General features: G+C 31.5%; 2 protein-coding genes across 2 annotated transcripts in view; one reads left to right on the top strand and one right to left on the bottom strand.

The window, feature by feature from the left end:
* Positions 1 to 2,097: 2,097 nt before the first annotated feature.
* mRpL12 (mitochondrial ribosomal protein L12) lies at positions 2,098 to 4,805 on the top strand. Its single transcript, XM_014433217.3, has 4 exons — positions 2,098 to 2,257; positions 2,404 to 2,608; positions 4,381 to 4,515; positions 4,587 to 4,805. The coding sequence occupies exons 1-4, from the start codon at positions 2,196 to 2,198 to the stop codon at positions 4,701 to 4,703; spliced, it is 519 nt and encodes a 172-aa protein (XP_014288703.1). The 5' UTR covers positions 2,098 to 2,195; the 3' UTR covers positions 4,704 to 4,805.
* Positions 4,806 to 8,267: 3,462 nt separating this feature from the next.
* LOC106688641 (uncharacterized) overlaps positions 8,268 to 18,166 on the bottom strand; it is a gene marked incomplete in the record, with an annotated part of 37,506 nt that continues 27,607 nt past the window's right edge. The window contains 4 exon segments of the mRNA XM_067053323.1: positions 8,268 to 8,491; positions 12,331 to 12,376; positions 15,887 to 15,987; positions 17,340 to 17,436. Coding sequence (XP_066909424.1) covers positions 8,454 to 8,491; positions 12,331 to 12,376; positions 15,887 to 15,987; positions 17,340 to 17,436 — 282 coding nt within the window.

Genomic DNA, 18,166 nt, shown 5'->3' with positions numbered 1-18,166 from the left:
ATTGAGTATCTAACTGTTGGCCCACCTTACGGAATTTGCAGCCTCCCAACGCTGTTGCCACTAAGTGATAGTTATTTGCCACTCTTCTTCTCTCGAAACGCGAGGACTTCATCTCTAATGCCTATTTCTTTCTACAACAAGAAGTTCAACGCCATTGAAGGTATTCTGGCTATCGCTATCACGCACGCCACTTCAAAGAAAACAATTCGAAACGCACTTTCTATCCTTAATGAAACTCTGCGATAAGTGGAAAACATTTATTTCTGTATGATTTGGTAAGCATTGTATCTTTCCAAATTGAAGCTGACTATAACAGAATTGCGTGGATAACAGTAGCAAGAAGCCTTCTGCAACTCTCTCCAGAACCTCCAATGTTCGGCATACGGAATAACAGTATCATTAATCAATAATTAATTCTAGGTATTTTAAACATGGCTGACAATGAATATGGTGTCTACCTACTGTGGCAGTGATGATCTTTTCTTGCTAGTGAAAAGGAGCGCCTCAGTCTTGTAAGTTGCAAGCCTACCGAAAACAACCAACCTCGAATTGCACCACAACAGCCTGGTTAGCAATGAGGGTTATTTATACTAAACATTTCACTGAAAATACCACAGCGACATTATCTGCGAAGCCCATAACTGTAGTTCCCTCGGGTATAGTTATCTTTAAATTCTGTCGTACATGACGTTGAGAGTCCTGTGGGACACCTCAGTTACCTTGCATCATCTTGGGCTAATGTACAAAACCTCAAAACTACCATCTTGCATTGTTAAAAGATGATATGATGATAAATGATGATAAAAGAGGATGATGATTGATACATAACACTTAGCACCTCTCCTCTACCTCACTCCTGCAATCGCTATACTGACAGTCTCGATTGCTAATCCAATTACATCTACCGTGGATCGTTTTTTTCGGAATTCATATCAAGCCCTTGAGAGGTCATTCGCACTCAGTGAATTCTTGAACCCTAAGGGAAGGGATTTTGTGAGTGCGTGCGCCTGTGTGAACAGCCTAGCTCATATATCTGGGACGTGGCAGCAACTTTTTCGATAAAATCGGCCGACCAGATAAAATGCTACTTTAAAGAATCGATCATCTCAAAGACAGCCCTAATAATTTAGATAAAACGCGGTATACCTTGGTAAAATTAAATGGTCTTTAATATCAGATACGTCCTCCCCACATTGAAATAGTCTCAAAGAGCTTAAATGTTGAATTTTCAAAATGGCTTCCTCTAAAGAACCTTTAATGTTCTGTTTGAAAAAATTAACCACCTAAAGGTAGTAAAATATGGATAAATATAAACCATGAAAGGATTTGATTATTAACTAAAGGAGATAAGAGGACAAATATTTTTTCCAGGTTGAAAACATTTACGGAAATTAAGGAATCAGCAAATCTTATCAAATTACTTTTCTGATAACTGTTAAAATATGATTTAGTCAATTTGTCAATTTCAACATTTGTAAAATTAATACAGGAAAGTATTGCCACAGTGATCAAAAACATAAATATCTTTTCTGAAACGAGCTAGGATTAATCCCATTTCATACCCAGGGCGGTAAGTGAAAGTTGTGTGATGAGCGCAACCCATCAGGTTTTTGTAGTTTTAAATTTCAGTTAATAAATAGGAAATTTTGTTTATACTTGTCGCGAGATCTCTATTACGTCAATATTGAATTTTTGCGATACATTGACTGTCATAGGCCATCAGATTTAGTAATATTGACAATCGTCCACAATTTATTCTTTAAAACTGAAGTGGAATTTTCATGAGGCTGATATCTACTGTGCGAGTTTGTGATGCAAATAATCAGTCTAAGAAACTCTGATAGTACGACACCAAATATTAGTTTCACTATGTTAATGATTGGGACGACTGTCATCAAAGCGAAGTTTCTACGGTATCGGTGATAGTGCAGGTAATAATAATGGTGAAAGATATTGCAGCTCCTATGAACGATTTGCTTTCGTTCTGTCGAGATTCGTTGGATTTGACTTCCATCTTTCCTACAAAACGACTTTAGATGTTCCAATCGGTGTCATAACTTGTACACATTCTCCTATCTCCTTGTAATATCTTTTAAAACCTAATTCAAAACGAATTCTTGTATGCTATATCCATAACCTTTAAACCACATTAGTACCTTAATTAATAAAATAATTTTTATTCTAATATTTTAATCATGTCTTTACTAAGACGTTTTGGACTCGTAGGATTTAGACAGATCAGATCAATTTCTAAAAGGTGATTGATTTTCATTTCAATTTTCCTTAGTTAGTTATTTTACTAATACTAAACAATGGAACTTTAAAACAACAGTAATAAAAAATATCAACTTACTGTTAAGTTTTAACTAGTAATAATAGTATATATATATATTTTTTTTACAGTTCTTCATTGGCTGGTGAACCTCTAGCTGTCCCATCTTCAGACAATGATGCTGTATATTCAGCAAAAATTGATAAACTAGTTACAGAAATTTCTCATCTAACACTGCTGGAAGTTTCAGAACTCAGTACAGCACTTAAGCAAAGGCTTAATCTACCAGATGTACCTGTTATGCCCCTGGGTGGAATGGGTCCTGCAAAGTCAGAGGTGAAAATAGCTTATGTGGTCTGCAATCAATTGACTAAAATATGCTGAAAGAATGTACATGCTACGGCATTTTCCTCTTATATTCACAGTAGTACTTATTAGCACTTACTTGTTTTAGGCAACTGTAATTTAGAACTCTCTTAAGCATGACTCCCTCCCGGAGGCACATTGTAGTGTATCTGTCGGACACTGAGCACCATATATTTTATTTATATATAGGAATAGTTAAAAATTATATTTACTAACTTACAAAAAGCAAAGATTATAGAACAGATTAAAAAAAATTTAGAGACTTAGGAAAAAATTGTTAAAATGTTATGAGGCTCTTCAACCCTGAAAAATGTTTTTTTTTTAGTACATGGTAAGGAAATATTGTTTCTTGACTTTATGGCGATACAAGTAATTTAGTTAGCATCCTCTCTCAACTACAGGTTTATCCCTAAACCTGATGATATATCTGGCACCCTAATCTATAGTGGGTGTGAAAGTAGGTTATCACTGTGATATTGACAAAAAAACATTTTTTTTAATAAGTCATTTTCAAACTAGTTGTTTTTAATCATGATTAAATGTTTTATTTAAAAGTAATATTTTTTAAAACTTTGTCAAACAGCAGTAGGCTCACATTAATCCACTTGCCATGGTGCTCTTGGACACAGGGTAGTTTAGCTGTAGACCATGGTGCCTGTGGACTCAAGGTTAGGGGATTCCAAATCTAAAGGTTTTGAACAGTTCTGTAGGATAATCGGACAGCGATATTTATTGGAAGGATCAGGCATTTTTATTTAGAAGGGGCTGCTAACATACTGTTGGCATGTTTAGGTTAATTTTTGATGCCATCAGGATCCTTGTCAGTTGTGTGTGATTTTAGTGCAAAGGTTAGAAGCTCTTAGGAAACAATGGCCTGTTTAAAATGAGAATGGAAAGGTTTAATATTGCTAAAAAGTTTAGAAAAGATGTTCCAAATAAAATGGCATTTTAAGTCATTGGATTAGACCTGGAAAGAGGATTTTTAGTTTTGGCTAGGGATGATGTAAGTACTTTTCATTTTCAATCTTGCATTGGTTATAGAGCCATAGAGGGATTTTCCTTATGCTCTGAAATCAATTGATGAAAAAGTTGAAAAGTCATTAGGATATATCATCTAATTAACTGCACCTTATCTAGAGGTCTTGGAAATACATGCATTTTGAGAATTAATAGGAATGAAATAAGATCTCAGAGGCTAATTATTTATATATAAAATATATTTTTAATAACTGAGCCATGATTTAGAAAATTTAAGATACTGAAAAAAAAAAGTTGGATCACTAGGAATTAATCAACAGGTCAAGAGGAGAGATTGGTATTAAAATCAGTCAAACAGCTAATAATATATAATTTTGTTATGAAGAAATAATGTTGAGAATATCTCAAAATATTATTCAAAGAAAACTCAGTGTCAATATCCTGGCTGTAATAGGAGAAGCAGGGTTGGAACAAATGTAGACTTTTTCCTCATATTCTCAAGTTTTCAATTAGTAGAAAAGTATATTCTGGCAAACCGCGCTGACTGATAATAACACTAGAAGAACATGGGTTAAGATTCATGAAGTAATTGAACATGCCCTTTGGAATGTTTATTGATGTAAAATATTTTGTTTTGTTTTTTTCAGTTGATTTGATACATTTGTCGAAATAAATATTTACTGTAGTAATAGCTTTGTACTTGGTACTTAAATTTAATAGTAATTATATATTTAATTATTCTACCTTTTCTATTCTTATTTTAGGAAGATGAAGAAGCACAAACTGCTAAGGCTGTAAAGACTATTTTTACTGTCAAATTAATGAAGTTTGATGAAAAACAAAAAGTAGCTTTGATCAAAGAATGTAAAAACTTATTAGAAGGCATGAATTTAGTACAGGTAAAATATATCTTTTAATAAATTATATGGCTTTTAGAATTATTCTTCCTCTAACTTTTCTTTTATTTTAGGCCAAAAAATTTGTTGAAAGCTGTCCGACTGTTGTTAAGGCAGATGTTGATAAGGCTGAGGCTGAAAAATTAAAAGAGGCTTTGTCTAAAGTTGGAGCTGAAATAGTAATTGATTGAACTTTGTTTTAGCATACTCCTAAAGTACTGTAGTTTTTGTGTCTGTTTTTTACCATTCATACTCATACTGTATATAAATAAATAGAATATTACAATGTTTAACTGTATTTAATTAATATTTAGTCTCATTAAAGCACTGTATTACAAAATCTAAATTTTGATATACAGCCTGCTGATTTTAATAAGAATCCACCTTTCCTATCTATCAAGTTAAATCATTTATTAAAATTTATATTTCAAATTATATATAAAATATTATATGGGATTAGTTTACCTTAATTTTCTTCCTAAAAATCATCTTAGTAATCTGATTTTCAATAGAATATATTTTGTACTTAACCTGGTCTGGATAATTGTTTTGGATGAAAAACTTAAATATGTTTATATTTTGAAAACCTGGAATATTTTTCATTGTGTCTCACGTAGTTATACTAATTAGTATTACTGACTATTCCAGTAAAAACTACCCAATAAATAAAAATTGGAAATAGTCAATTTGTTGAATTTCCTCTTTTTACTGAAGACAGATATTGTAGCTGAACCAAGCACCCTATCAAATATATATTATAGAATTGGATTAATTAATTTTGTGTAATGAATAGAAAAATTAATTTAAAATAAGAAAATTTGAGAAATCAAGGAATCTTTCACAAATTGTGAAAAAAAGGAAGTAGTAACCATCAGGAGCTGCTAACAATTGAAATTAAATATGATGTTTGAATGAATATTAGGATAAATTAGGAAATTTAATTTTAATGTTATATCAATAGTCACTTATTAAAACACCAAAAGTAATTTGACTTCAACCTAAAATAAGTTGAATGAAATTGGTAACTAAAGCTAACCCATAGGCTCATATCTTGTTAGTAGTATAACATGATATTTGAAGAAATATTGAAAATTTGTCAAGAAAATTGATCTTGTTGGTTAAAACTAACTTAAATTGCTTCAAGAAGTGGTATAGGGACACGAGAGTTCATTAATATTACTATTTTTTGTGCCATTTGTTACATGACGGAAGATACATCGCACACACAAATCGTGACCCTAAAATCCACACCAAGAAAAACTTTTTTATATCTTTGTTCTGTATGATTACATAAAAAAAAGTTGATTATCTTCTATTATGAAATCTGAGTGATCTTTGGCTATAATGATTTTCTCAAATAACTATCTGTAAAGAATCCAAAGTCAACTATTTGCGTTCTGCGGGTGGTGAATTATGCAAATGATCCTGAAATTGGAATTTGTAGCATTATTGTGATTTTTCAAAAAATCCTCTAAAATCAGCCATTTTAAAAAATTGTATACTTCTTTTCAGGAAATATGCATTTTGTTCAAAAAGGTCAAGCAAAAATTTTAAGCTAGAACCAATGATAATGGGTCAGTGTGAGTAAACTGGAAAAAAAAGTATTTCATTATCCAAAAATCAGTGGTTGGTTTTATTATTGTTATTAACAATTCTCAATCTAAATCATAGCTTATCTTTCAATGTTTTATAATGGAAAAGAAAAAGATAAGTTTATGTACTTTTCTGTTACTCAATAAAAAGAATGATAAAGACTATAATGAAGGAGGAAACAAAAACAACACACATGGAAAAGGTAAAAGGGAAAAGATATAAGAATTTAATGCAAAACCCAATCCCAGCTGACCTCCCAAGAAAAGATGCAGTAGCCTGCTTCCGACAGACCACTGGTCACGACTATCCACAAATCATCTCCACAAGATAGGCCTGTTTCAGGATCCTACTTCTGTGCTGTGTGACCAAGGTAGAATGGGTGGAGACCTCTTTGACACATGTCCTTCTCTGACTGAATTGAGAAAAAAAACTTTTCACTCACAATTTGAAAAGTATATATGGTAGTTAGTAAGTATAAGGTTAGAAACAAATTAATTTAAATTCTTTTAAAGGAGAATAAATTTGCCACAAATTAAGTTCAACTGCAGCTTTATAAATTCAGCAGTTCCCGAGAAACAGCACCTCTTAAATTGATTCATTATCCATAAATCCAATTTTACTATATTTTTTTATGTAAATGATGAGTGAACCATAGGTTCTAAAGGCATCATTCTGGGCTTTCATTACAGCTTAATATATTTGCTTTAACTTCACTTTTAACAACTTTCTTTGTAGGTAGTATTGCTCCCAGCATTTGTCTCAAATATTGGTCCATTACTTAGTTTTGCATTTTGGAAGAAATAAGCGATGTGTCTTAAAAACTATTGGACCTATACTCCAGTTGATCTTGAATTATGGAAAAATTGAACCTTCTTTAAAAAAAAAAATAATAATCTTTATTTATTCTGGTGATCGATCCCTTTAGAATAATGTACAGGCATCAACATTAGGCTTCAGAGCCTTGGAGTGAAATACAAAATAAAAATGGAATTATAAAACGTCATAAAATATAATAAAATAATGAATTTAAAAAGATAAGAATGAACAACAATTATTTACAGAATATATAAAATAAGAATAGAATAAATAAAGTAAAACCATGTCATATTATAAAACATAAGATGACAAACACTTCTGATAATAAGCACTAGATTTAGAAAAAAAAATCAAATATAATTAAACTAAAACTAATAAATGGAGAAGTACAATTTCTGCTAATGTACATATTTACAAGAATAAACAAAAATCTGAGTCATTAAGTACAGAAAATACATAAGTACATAGTATTAGAACTACGAATGAAAGAGGGGATAGAATTCCATAGGGATGAGGAAAGATCTACCAAAGGCTGCACTTCGATGGGCACTTACATGTAAGTCTGAAGGCGATGAGTGGGTATTGCAGGAATGCACTGAGGATTTAAATTGAAGGATATCAGAGATGTACGATGGACGGCAGGATTGGATAATTTGGTTGGGGAAGGAGGCAAGAAAATATTTACGACGGAAAGAGGGGTAAGCCACTTCAATTCTTCATAAAATCGGGTGACTTAAAATAGAAGTAACTTTTTTGCTACCATAGCGAAAGACCATAAATGTAATTTTTTTTTTTCTATTTTTGCAAATATCTTAAAAACCACTAGAGAGTTTTATTGAATAACTACAGATTTAGATTTCTAAACATCATGCGGAACAATAATAATACCAACAATTGATTTTTCTTCCAACGAGAGGCCATCATCATTAGTTTTAGTAATTAAGATAAAATGTAATAAGTAAACATAGAACATAACTGGACTTTTTTTTTCTTAGATGATCTAAAACTGAACATTTTTTATTTTAACTTTTTTGAAAAAATGCTCCTAAACTAAAAAAATTGCTTTTTTACAGTTTAACTTGTCCTAAACCATAGTAAAGCTACCAATTCTGATTTCGGATAATCATATTAATAATCTATACAAAAATGGAAAAATGATTCACCACTCGTTTTTACCGCATAGGAGAGTTTGTTTACTTAAAAATTGGATGTTTGCCAATGATAGACTATCATAAACTTAAGTACTGTTAAATTTTCAACTGTATTTTTATGTTAGGTTACATCTGAATGACAAAATTATTGAATTAAATAGAAAAAGAAAATTTAAAATCTTCATTTGACTTTTAATTAAAATTCACTATGAACATTTTTACAATAAATGCTGTCTTTAAAAAAAGAACTGTATAGAGTAGGATGGCTTTGATCTTATCGCTTCCATTGTATGTAAATCACACTTTTTTTTAAACTGAAGTTCTTAGATTGTTTGAACCATAATTATCTCCATGTAGCTTCAACTTAGTACTCAATTCTTTTTAACTTGTGAAATCTTCAGTAGGTGGTGTAGGTGGTTCTGGAATAAATAATTTGTATAGTGCATCAGAAACTGAAAACTTAAACTATAAAATGATTCAAATGATTGTGTAAATTATTAAGTATTGATATCTTATTAATTCTGAGGCATATTTGAATTTACTATTCCGTTGCTTGTACAATTTCTTAAGAAAAAATGAATTGTTTCTGTTCTAAGATATTTAATTAATCGTTCATCTTTGTATTAACAATGTAGGCTAATCAACTGAGATTTCATGTGTTGAAACTTATCTAAGAAATCTGGATCTACTCAGGGGAAACTGGAACTTATTCTAGCCAGTCAGTTTTGAATTCATAACATTTTTTATAGGTAACACTTTTGATTCTTATGTTTGAACGTTTAGTGTCACCTACTCCAAATTCCTAAATATTGCTTTAAGAAGTAATAGTAAGAAGCTCCTTTCAATATTAGGTCATCCTACGAGTAATATAGGTGTTCATTAATGCCTCATTTTTTAAATAACTATCTACGCTAATTGTCTTGGTATAATTTTTTTTTATATTTTAAATACATAAATAGTTATCAAATAATTAATTGAGGAATGTGTAGCTCCAAGTAATCTCTCAGGAAGCATCTGTCCAACAATGAATGAGTAATAATGATGAGTTAATAGTTGACCGTGTATATGCATATAAGTAAATGAGGAGAAGATGGTTGGGGTTTTGGTCAGTGAAGAACACAAGTAAGTAAAAAATTATATAAATAAGTTGCACTATAACTTATAACTTATAACAAAAACTATAAAGTTGCAACGTTTTGGCCAGGATTTTAAGTCTTCATGGTCGAATTTGAAGCCAGAGCAACCTGGTAAAGATTGAAAAGCCAAGACCAGATTTTGTTAATAGGTAGTGACTAACTGAAGCAAATCATTCTCTGTGAGAACATCTCTGAGAGTCCAGTTTTCCTCAGCAGTTTAGCCCTTTGTTCCTCAAAGGTGGTGCAAAAACCAATAATGTGCTCAGCAGTTTCTGGCACTTTGCTATGACGGCATGGAATGGATGTCAACTCCACATCCATTCCATAGTGATCAACTTGGCTCGAAAGTCCCCATGCCCCGTCATGAATTGGGAGATCTAGTAGTCCAGGAAAAACCATTTTGCTTCTAATCATGACTGGATGGTGGGAAAGTACTTCCACAAGGTTGTATATATATATATATTTTCTTGTATATATGTTTCAAAATGTCTTCTCACAGGAGGTCAAAGGGAACCCCTCCTGCTAAGCCCTGCAATGCCTTATGAGACACACTCTGGTATCTCTAGTTACTCGCAGCTTAGCCCTCCGTTGAATCATCACCACATACTTTTCTGTCAGTGGGTAAGGTTCAGGTTCCAGGCAGAGAGTACATACCTTAGAATACCCACTACAACCCCTTATAAATAGTCATTGTTGGTGGATATCAGAGGGTCCACAATGCGTCCCTCCTCATAACTGAGGCTGTTCAAGACTAGTCCAACACTATTTTCAAAGTAGTTCAAGGAGTCACATTAAATTCTCTACCAAAACTGAAGCCTAAGTAGATGATCACCTTGCATGGAAGCAATTTTGTATATTCGATAATGAGATTTATTGGGTGGCCTCAATCCGTTTTACTTTTCAACAGTATAGCCTAAGCTTTATCAGGTTGGCGTACTGTTCTGCTTGTCACTTTTAAGTTGACTCTGCTATTGTAGGACACTACTGTGGCCAAATTATCCACACAGACGTGTGGGAACCGCTCCTCCTGCAAAACTCCCAGCAACTCATCAAAGCCCAACTTCCACAGAGTAGGACCAAGGACTTATTCTTGTGGGCATCTCCTCTCTATGAAGTTTCTATAACAAAAGAATTAACTCTAACCTTGATCCTCCATCTTACAGAATATCACCCCACTATTATTTTTATTTTAATCTAAATTTTTTTTTAATTACTATTCTAGATAAGATTAAGTCACTCAGTACATTTAGTGTTTCTCACTTGGTTATTTATCTCTCTATCAGTTATTTGTTTCTTTAGCGCACATATTTTTTGAAGAGTGCTTTATATTCTTTCAAAATGAATAGACATAATGCTTTTCAAAATTGATCAGAAGAAATGGGGATACAGCTCACTACGTAGCACAAAGAGGAAATCAACCATAGCAATATTGCCTGATACCTTGAAGATAGTAATACATTACAGAGAGGGAGGCAACCGCTATAGTAATACATTACAGAGAGGCAGGCATCCACTCAAGGAGACCTGTGTCAGTTTTCTATGCTCTGAAAAAGAGCCTCACAGACAATTTATTTAATTACATATTATAATGAACCAGTTCTGTACCACCGCGATGTAGGAAATTTAATAGAAGGAGTTCAAAGGGCCTGTATTTTTCAAAGAACAATTACAAGGAGCTTGAATGAAGTTGACAAGAATCCCAAAAGACTTGTATTGGGTCCTCTTCTTGCCAGAGTGAGAAACCAGGTTAAGAAAATCAAAGACTTCAGTTTCCTTCGAAAACCTTGACTGTAGATATGAAAACAAGTCCTAGGTATTGTTAACAGATTAATCAAGAATTTCTCAAATCTCACCTGATGGAAGAGAGTGATTGTCGAGAAGACCTGGTGGAAGATATTCAATGTGCGATGTGTCCTCTTGAATAAGTTAATAAGATTCAGTGATGGTGTGGGGTGGACTTCATACTGAGCCCCTTATTGAGTTACATTACTATTAGAGACAATATAATACCATTAGGTACCTTGCAGAGATCTTTCAAGACTTTGATACCATTTATTGGCGATGATTTTGTGTTATTTCACATAGGACTAACACAAAATCTCAAGGAGGCCTCATACTGCTCGAGTAATGTTCTTTGTTATCATTATAAGACATGATGAAAAGCTGTGCAAGAAACATTCAGCTTCTCCCAAGAATTCTCCGAGAGCTCAAGATAGCCCTAAGAGAAGGATTTATTCAATGAGTGAATGTAGTTATCAGAGCTAGAGAGTGAATCTGTTAGCGAACTTTTGTATATTTACCATATAATTTTTATTTTACTTAAAAATCAACATTTTATTTTGATAAGCTACTGACCACTTTTTTTTTTTTTTATTATTTGCTATTCTGTTATTACAATTGGTGTGTTCCATTCTTTTTTATTTTTATATTCTTTGCTCGTGATAATCCAAAACTAAAATATTCTTTTCAATTGTTCTAAGTAATTTTTTTAATGATAATTCCAAGTGATACAGTACTTTTGACCATTAGCTCATTAATTTATTAGTTCTATCATCTTTATCTTATATTTATGTTGTAAATCTGAAGATGGTGTACATAGCTTGGCCTTAAAAAAATATTCTAAACCAATTTCTTTGTTTTATTTTTTAAGATAAATTTTAAAAAGATATTTTCTTTTTAAATATGTATGCACTGTATGAATTAAATTGTAATTCATCTATACAATAATCCTTATCAAGCTCAAAATATTGTACAGGAGATGTTTTCAAGAACATATTGAATAGAAATATCAACAAAAAAATGACTGTCGATGATTCTTCTACCCATTTGAGACTGACTACACACCCTGTGTTCAATTGATTTCTGAGACAAGACTGGTTGCTCACTTTGTGTACAATAATAATAATAATGAGCATGTATCAGTTATTCTGAGTAAAGTAGTCGTCGAGATGAGAAAAAATAATTTTCCCCTGACCACTGTTTTAAAAAAAATCATTGTCTCGAATGAGTTAAGTGATTAATCAAATTATTAATTCACTATGGTATTGAACCTATCTTTTGTTATTAATTTTAAAAAAAATTTTTTATTAGTTTAAATTAAATGATGTATTTAATTTGTTTACCTGTAGTGCCATCCTTCTCATGCAGAAACTGTTTTCTTTTTTTTTTCTACAACAATATAACCCAAATAAATTAAAACAAAAGCAAAATATAAATATAAACTGCTGTGAACTTATATTTCAATACAATGGAGGGATGAAGCAAATGGTGTTTGCCAACGCCAAAAGAGAGTATGCTGAGGAAGTACTTTCCCACTATGCAATCTTAGTACATAGGACAGTGTCTTCCTGGACTATTTGGTTTCACAAATCCTTCTCATGAGTTTTTTTTTTTTTTTTTTTTTAGCCAACCTACATAGCTACATAGCCTTGACCAGGACATAGATACCCTCTCACTTATGGTGTTCCAGATATTGTTGTGCATGCAGTCACTACCAACATTTTTATTTGAGGGAATAAGGGTTACAGTGATAAGAACCACAGGAATTAACTTCCTCACTGAGAAGAAATTTCCTTGTTAGGGGAACTTCCTGTGGTTTAAGGAGTTTATTTATGGCTGAAATACGGTGGTGGGTTTAGCCCAATACAAACTTGGAACCTAAAGAAGACCAGCTTTCAAGTTAGTCACTTGGCGAAAATTCAAAACACCAACAAATGGTGTAATTTGGACATGTATTGGCTAACTACTCTTGATTTAAACTATTTTTACTATAAAGAGGGACAAAATGAAAAGAGGTAAAGTGGAAGGAAACATTGAATATGATAAATGACAAAAATTCATAGAAATTATATTACATAACTTTTGTTCAATTCAACTTTTGTCCTAGTATTTTTATTTTCAAATACTAGTTAATTTAATCACCTAGATATATAATATTTCTATAAATGTATGTTTGTACTATGTTAAATCAAGAATATACTGCTTAAGTTAAGCAATGACATATTAAAGGATTTATTCACACCAAATTAATAGAAGTTTAGAATATAGAATCTTAAACTGGAGTTAATTTTTGAATCCAAAGGTTGAAAAATTCTATAATTATTTAAAGCATAGTGAGGATAAATATCTATCTGCTGGCAATCACAAACAAAGCCCAAATGTGTGGATGCATAACTAGCACTGGTCCAAATACCTTTTGATTTGTCCTCTAAAAACCGACACACGACATTGTATCAGCCAATCTAAATAACCCCTCCACATGCTTGCCCAAGAAAGAATTTGCCATAGTTGGGCAAATGTGTCACCTTAAGATATCACATACTGTTTTATTTTTAGTAATACGTTACTGGATGGGAAAACAAATTCAAAAACCATTGTATTACAGTGTTAGTAGTAATAACAGTCCAACATAGTGATCAAGGGTTTTTGTAAGCATACAATTTACTAATATTTATACATACAAACTTTTATATATATATATTATTATATTTGCATACTTTTTCTTTTATATATAAAAGTATGAGTTGGAACCTCAATATTTATTTTATAAATTAATTCTATCCCTCACTGCTCTATTAGTAATATCTTCAGAAAATATAAATTTGATCAGAAAATGTTAGTATAGAAATTGTAAAGAATTATGAAATACCACATTTGCTTGGTGGACCTTTTCAATACGGATTCATTATGGCAATAACCTAATTCATTAAAATAGTTTGGAAAAAGTGAAAATTTAATTTCCTTAAGACTGTTGTATAAGACATTGAAAACTAAAGTAGTGTAAGTCATTCTGTTCTAATCATTTTCATAAAAAACAAAACAAAAAATAATAATTTGTTATCATTAATTTCAAATGCTTTTGAATGGTTACATATATTATTGACTAGTTATTGCAGAGAAAGCTGTTATTCCTTACCAATAATACTATAAAACTACCATTTATGTTTGGAATATCTCAAAATTTCAGTTTTGACTAACACCACTTTTGTATTCAACGGCTCATATAAAAAGTTAAAAAAGTGCCAAGAAAACAAGTATATGGGTCATTATATTGCTAATTATAAAAATTGAGAAACCTGCTTGTCAAAGTTAAGGGGTTCTAATAGTGAATATTGAAAGAAAATGAAATATTTGTCTTTCCAGTGACCCTATCTCTCTGAGAATTTCCATTGAGGCTAGGGAATGACTTCTTGGGGAATTTGAAAATGGTGTACAACTTCATGAACTTTTTAATTATTACTCGATTAGACTATCTTAAAGTTTCCTCTTCCCTGTTTTAAGCAAATATTTCAAAAGTGATATAGATATAAAAGTCAGATAAGTAAGGCAACCATGAAGGGTAGGAGTGGAGGGTTTCATGCCGATTTCAAGTTTCGGGCGCTTTTTAAACATTGCTCGATTATCTATCTACTCTTGTGAGATTGTGACATGTTACTACATTGATGCAATCCTTTCACCTACATTTTAGTCTACCCCTTGGGAGTTTATCTATCGACTCAGTGTTTATTAAAATTTTAGGAATCCATTCTTTACTAAGACCCGACAACCTTATATGCCTAAGTTATGCACTGCAATCTTATCATCTAAATTATATTTACTGGGTACAGTTCCCTCAATTCAGTGTTGTGTAGCCTTCTAAATTATTCGGTTAACTCATCTTTTTTCAGGCTGAATATTTTACCTAACACTTTATTTTCCAAAATCTTAAGGCACTGTTCCTTCCTTAATGTAAGAGGTCATGTTTTGCATCCATAAAGAACAGTAGGAAGGATAATAGTTTTGTTAATTCTAACTAATAAGTTTCAGAACATAATGCACAAGCTAAGCAATTTCAAAATTGAAAAATAACAAGTTTTTTCTGCTTTTAATCTCCATTTTATTTTCTCATCAATTATGCTTTTTTTAGTTACCATAGAACCTAAATTCTTAATCCACTCTACCTGTTTCCATGTATTTCCTCCTACATTTATCTAGACCACCAAAATTGCTCCTGTTTCTACTGATAACCATATATTTTATTTAAAAATAAATAATTCAAATTTTATCCATTATAGTCTCAAAACCTTTTATTTCTCTTATAAGTCCGACGTTTCGTGGTGACCTGGGCAGAATAGCCTGCATGGAGTGAGAGTTTTTTAAATTATATAGTTTCAAAGTTGTATTAAGGTAAGGTAAATTATAAATAATAATGTTAAGTATTTGAAATGTTTGTAAGATCATACATGTAATAAAAGCTGTTTTTGTAGTAGATTGTCCCTGAAGATGGCCGGATTGGCCGAAACGTCGGACTTATAAGAGAAATAAAAGGTTTTGAGACTATAATGGATAAAATTTGAATTATTTATTTTTAAAAAATTACCAGTCTCAAGAAAAAATTAAGATTATAAACATAAATTTTATTTTATCCGTATTTATTTCAAGACCAAGTTCTTTACTAGATTTTATCAAGATAGTTGTATTTAGTTTTATAGTTTCCTCCTCCTCACCTAATAATGCCAGATCAACCTAATTTTAGTTTAGAAAAAATAAATTGATTACAATAAAAAAAAAAGCTTGATATTAAGCAACTTAATTCACAGAATACACCTGCATTTTCAGTTTTAGATCTTTTGCTACTTTAGTTTTTAATAGGTGAAAAACGAAACCATGCTCCATAACTATTCATTAGAAATAATTTACCTTGAGTAATTTTCTAGGAAATATTTCTTCATATTTTTTTCTTTTTTTCTTTCTAAAAAGCCTGACTATGCATGGTGATAAACATGGCCACATACATTTTGCTGGAATGGATTACACATTGAATTATGTAATTAAAACATTATATTATTCAAAATTCTGAAACATAATAATAAAATTCTACTTATAAATGTTGCACCCTCAATACAATACTAAAATAACTCAAAAAATTAAATTTTAGATTAAACAGAGGTCAATACAATTAAAATTTTAGATGTTGATCCATTACGATGGTTATTTTTTAAAAACAAAAGTGATTTTTAGAATAAAATAAAAATGTTTAAAAATCCACTTTCTGAAAAGTTATTTTTTTTTATAACATAATTACATTGAGGATACATAGGGTGATAAAAGTTTTAAAAATTTGGTCATTACTATATTTAATAATGTAGCCCATTAAAATCAGAGGTCACATTTTTTTTTTAGACATCTGCTAGTGAAGATAGGTTTTAACTTTAACTCTCCATGGCAACTAGTCCTATTGGGAAGTAGGGGCTGTAGTTTGGTCTTATGATATGGGGTCTACAAGTTTCTATAATTTCACCTTACTTTGTTTTATAGTCAGAATATACTATATTTTAACATCAGTATTGTATCAGCTCGTGTATTTGAGAGACTTGTTCTGGAAAAGGTGTATAATTCTTGACTTTAAAATATTCTAGGAAGACAGTTTGATTACCTCTTTACAAATCTAAAGTAATGAAATTTTGGTCACAAGAGATTTCTTTCAATTCAGTTTGTCAAGGCTACAAGTTATTTATTTAGCCAAACAGTAGAATAGGTTTAAAACATGGCATCCATAAAAAAAATAGTTCTCATGCATCAGCTATCAATAAATAAACACCATAATATTTGTTAAGGACACTGTATCCACCAAATAATTTTTACTTCTTCTATTTTTTAGCAGTGTTTTCTTTGGTAATCCGAAACATGAAACATATTTATAACACATTCATAATCCATTTTTGTGATATGAATTCTGCCACTTAGAGCCGTTCACACCTTGTAGTTTATCTCAGAAGGATTGAAGGGGAGTGATGACCTACCTATTATAAAATAACTGCAAAGTGCAGTTTCTTAATCATGATAATAAAAATCATATTATATTTGATTTCATATATACTCAGACATAAAGTTTCGCTTGATACAAGGTCGCACTGGAGTTCCCACTCGTCCCTTTGATTATGTACAATCAATATTTATCACCTTTAGTACAGTATCCTTCCTCCACTTTGTTGTTCATTCCCAATGATGGAATGCTCCCAAGGAATCCTATGCTCTAAGGAAGTAGCTCTTTTGTTCTTACTCGGAGAGGACTTAATATCTTATTGATCAATAATATTAAGAAATATTAGCAGTAAAACCAAATTTAAGTTGTTTTTTTTTATTAACTTACCTATTACATATTTGGACAGAAAGAACAAGACAGTTGATACCAAAACAATGAGCAGAATGATTAGAAAAGTTATACCAATAACAGCAGGTGACAACCACTGCAACAAAATATTGAATTAATATATTTTAATGAGACATAATTATAAATAAAAATGATTAATACATAATAATTCTTTTATACATTGCTCGTTCTTCAAATACAAACCAGAATGTCAAGTAAACCTCATCACATTTAGTGTGATGAGTTTTACTTGACATTACCTCTTCAGGTATTTCACTCTTACACGTTAGCACTGTAACAAACGGCAGTATACCAAGATGATATTCCAGAAATAATTTGGATTAACAAATTAATAAGCTCTATATAAATTCTAATTTCTATGAAGATTAATATTGACATACAGTACATATTTAGTAAAAAAAAAACAAAAACACAAAGCTCCATAGTAATGCTTTATTATATTGTCTATGCTTTGTATGATGTGATGAAGACCCTGATTTGGAAATGAAATTGGTGTTATTATTTCACAATGACTTTGTCGAGGCGGTTGTGGTAGATCTGACTCTAATTTATAATGTTAGGTATTCTTGACCAGAAGGCTTCCACAAAGCGTGTTCAGAATAAGTATGGTAGTTGATTAGGAGGTGAAAAAAGAGAATGAGACTTATGAGGTGCCAGCGGTAATTTCTCCAAGGATGGTAATCTCGTCTTATAGGTACAAAGGGGAAATGGAAGCCCGGAGGTCAGCCAGCCGCCTGGTCATGCAGGAAGGTAACTTCGTTCTACTGGGTACTATTCCTGTAGATACGAAGGGGTATGTAAGCCCG

This window comes from Halyomorpha halys, unplaced genomic scaffold, assembly GCF_000696795.3.
Source record: "Halyomorpha halys isolate HHAL.00 unplaced genomic scaffold, Hhal_1.1 Scaffold1169.1, whole genome shotgun sequence".
Lineage (NCBI taxonomy): Eukaryota > Metazoa > Arthropoda > Insecta > Hemiptera > Pentatomidae > Halyomorpha > Halyomorpha halys.
Note: the sequence above shows the minus strand (reverse complement) of the source record. Positions and strands in the feature narration are given on the sequence as shown.

What these genes read in the sequence shown, in the direction of transcription:
- mRpL12 (XM_014433217.3), top strand. Translation starts at nt 2,196, where the DNA reads ATGTCTTTACTAAGACGTTTTGGACTCGTAGGATTTAGACAGATCAGA. An exon ending in TGGGTCCTGCAAAGTCAGAG is followed by an intron (nt 2,609 to 4,380) that starts GTGAAAATAGCT and finishes TTCTTATTTTAG; the next exon opens with GAAGATGAAGAAGCACAAAC. An exon ending in AAGGCATGAATTTAGTACAG is followed by an intron (nt 4,516 to 4,586) that starts GTAAAATATATC and finishes CTTTTATTTTAG; the next exon opens with GCCAAAAAATTTGTTGAAAG.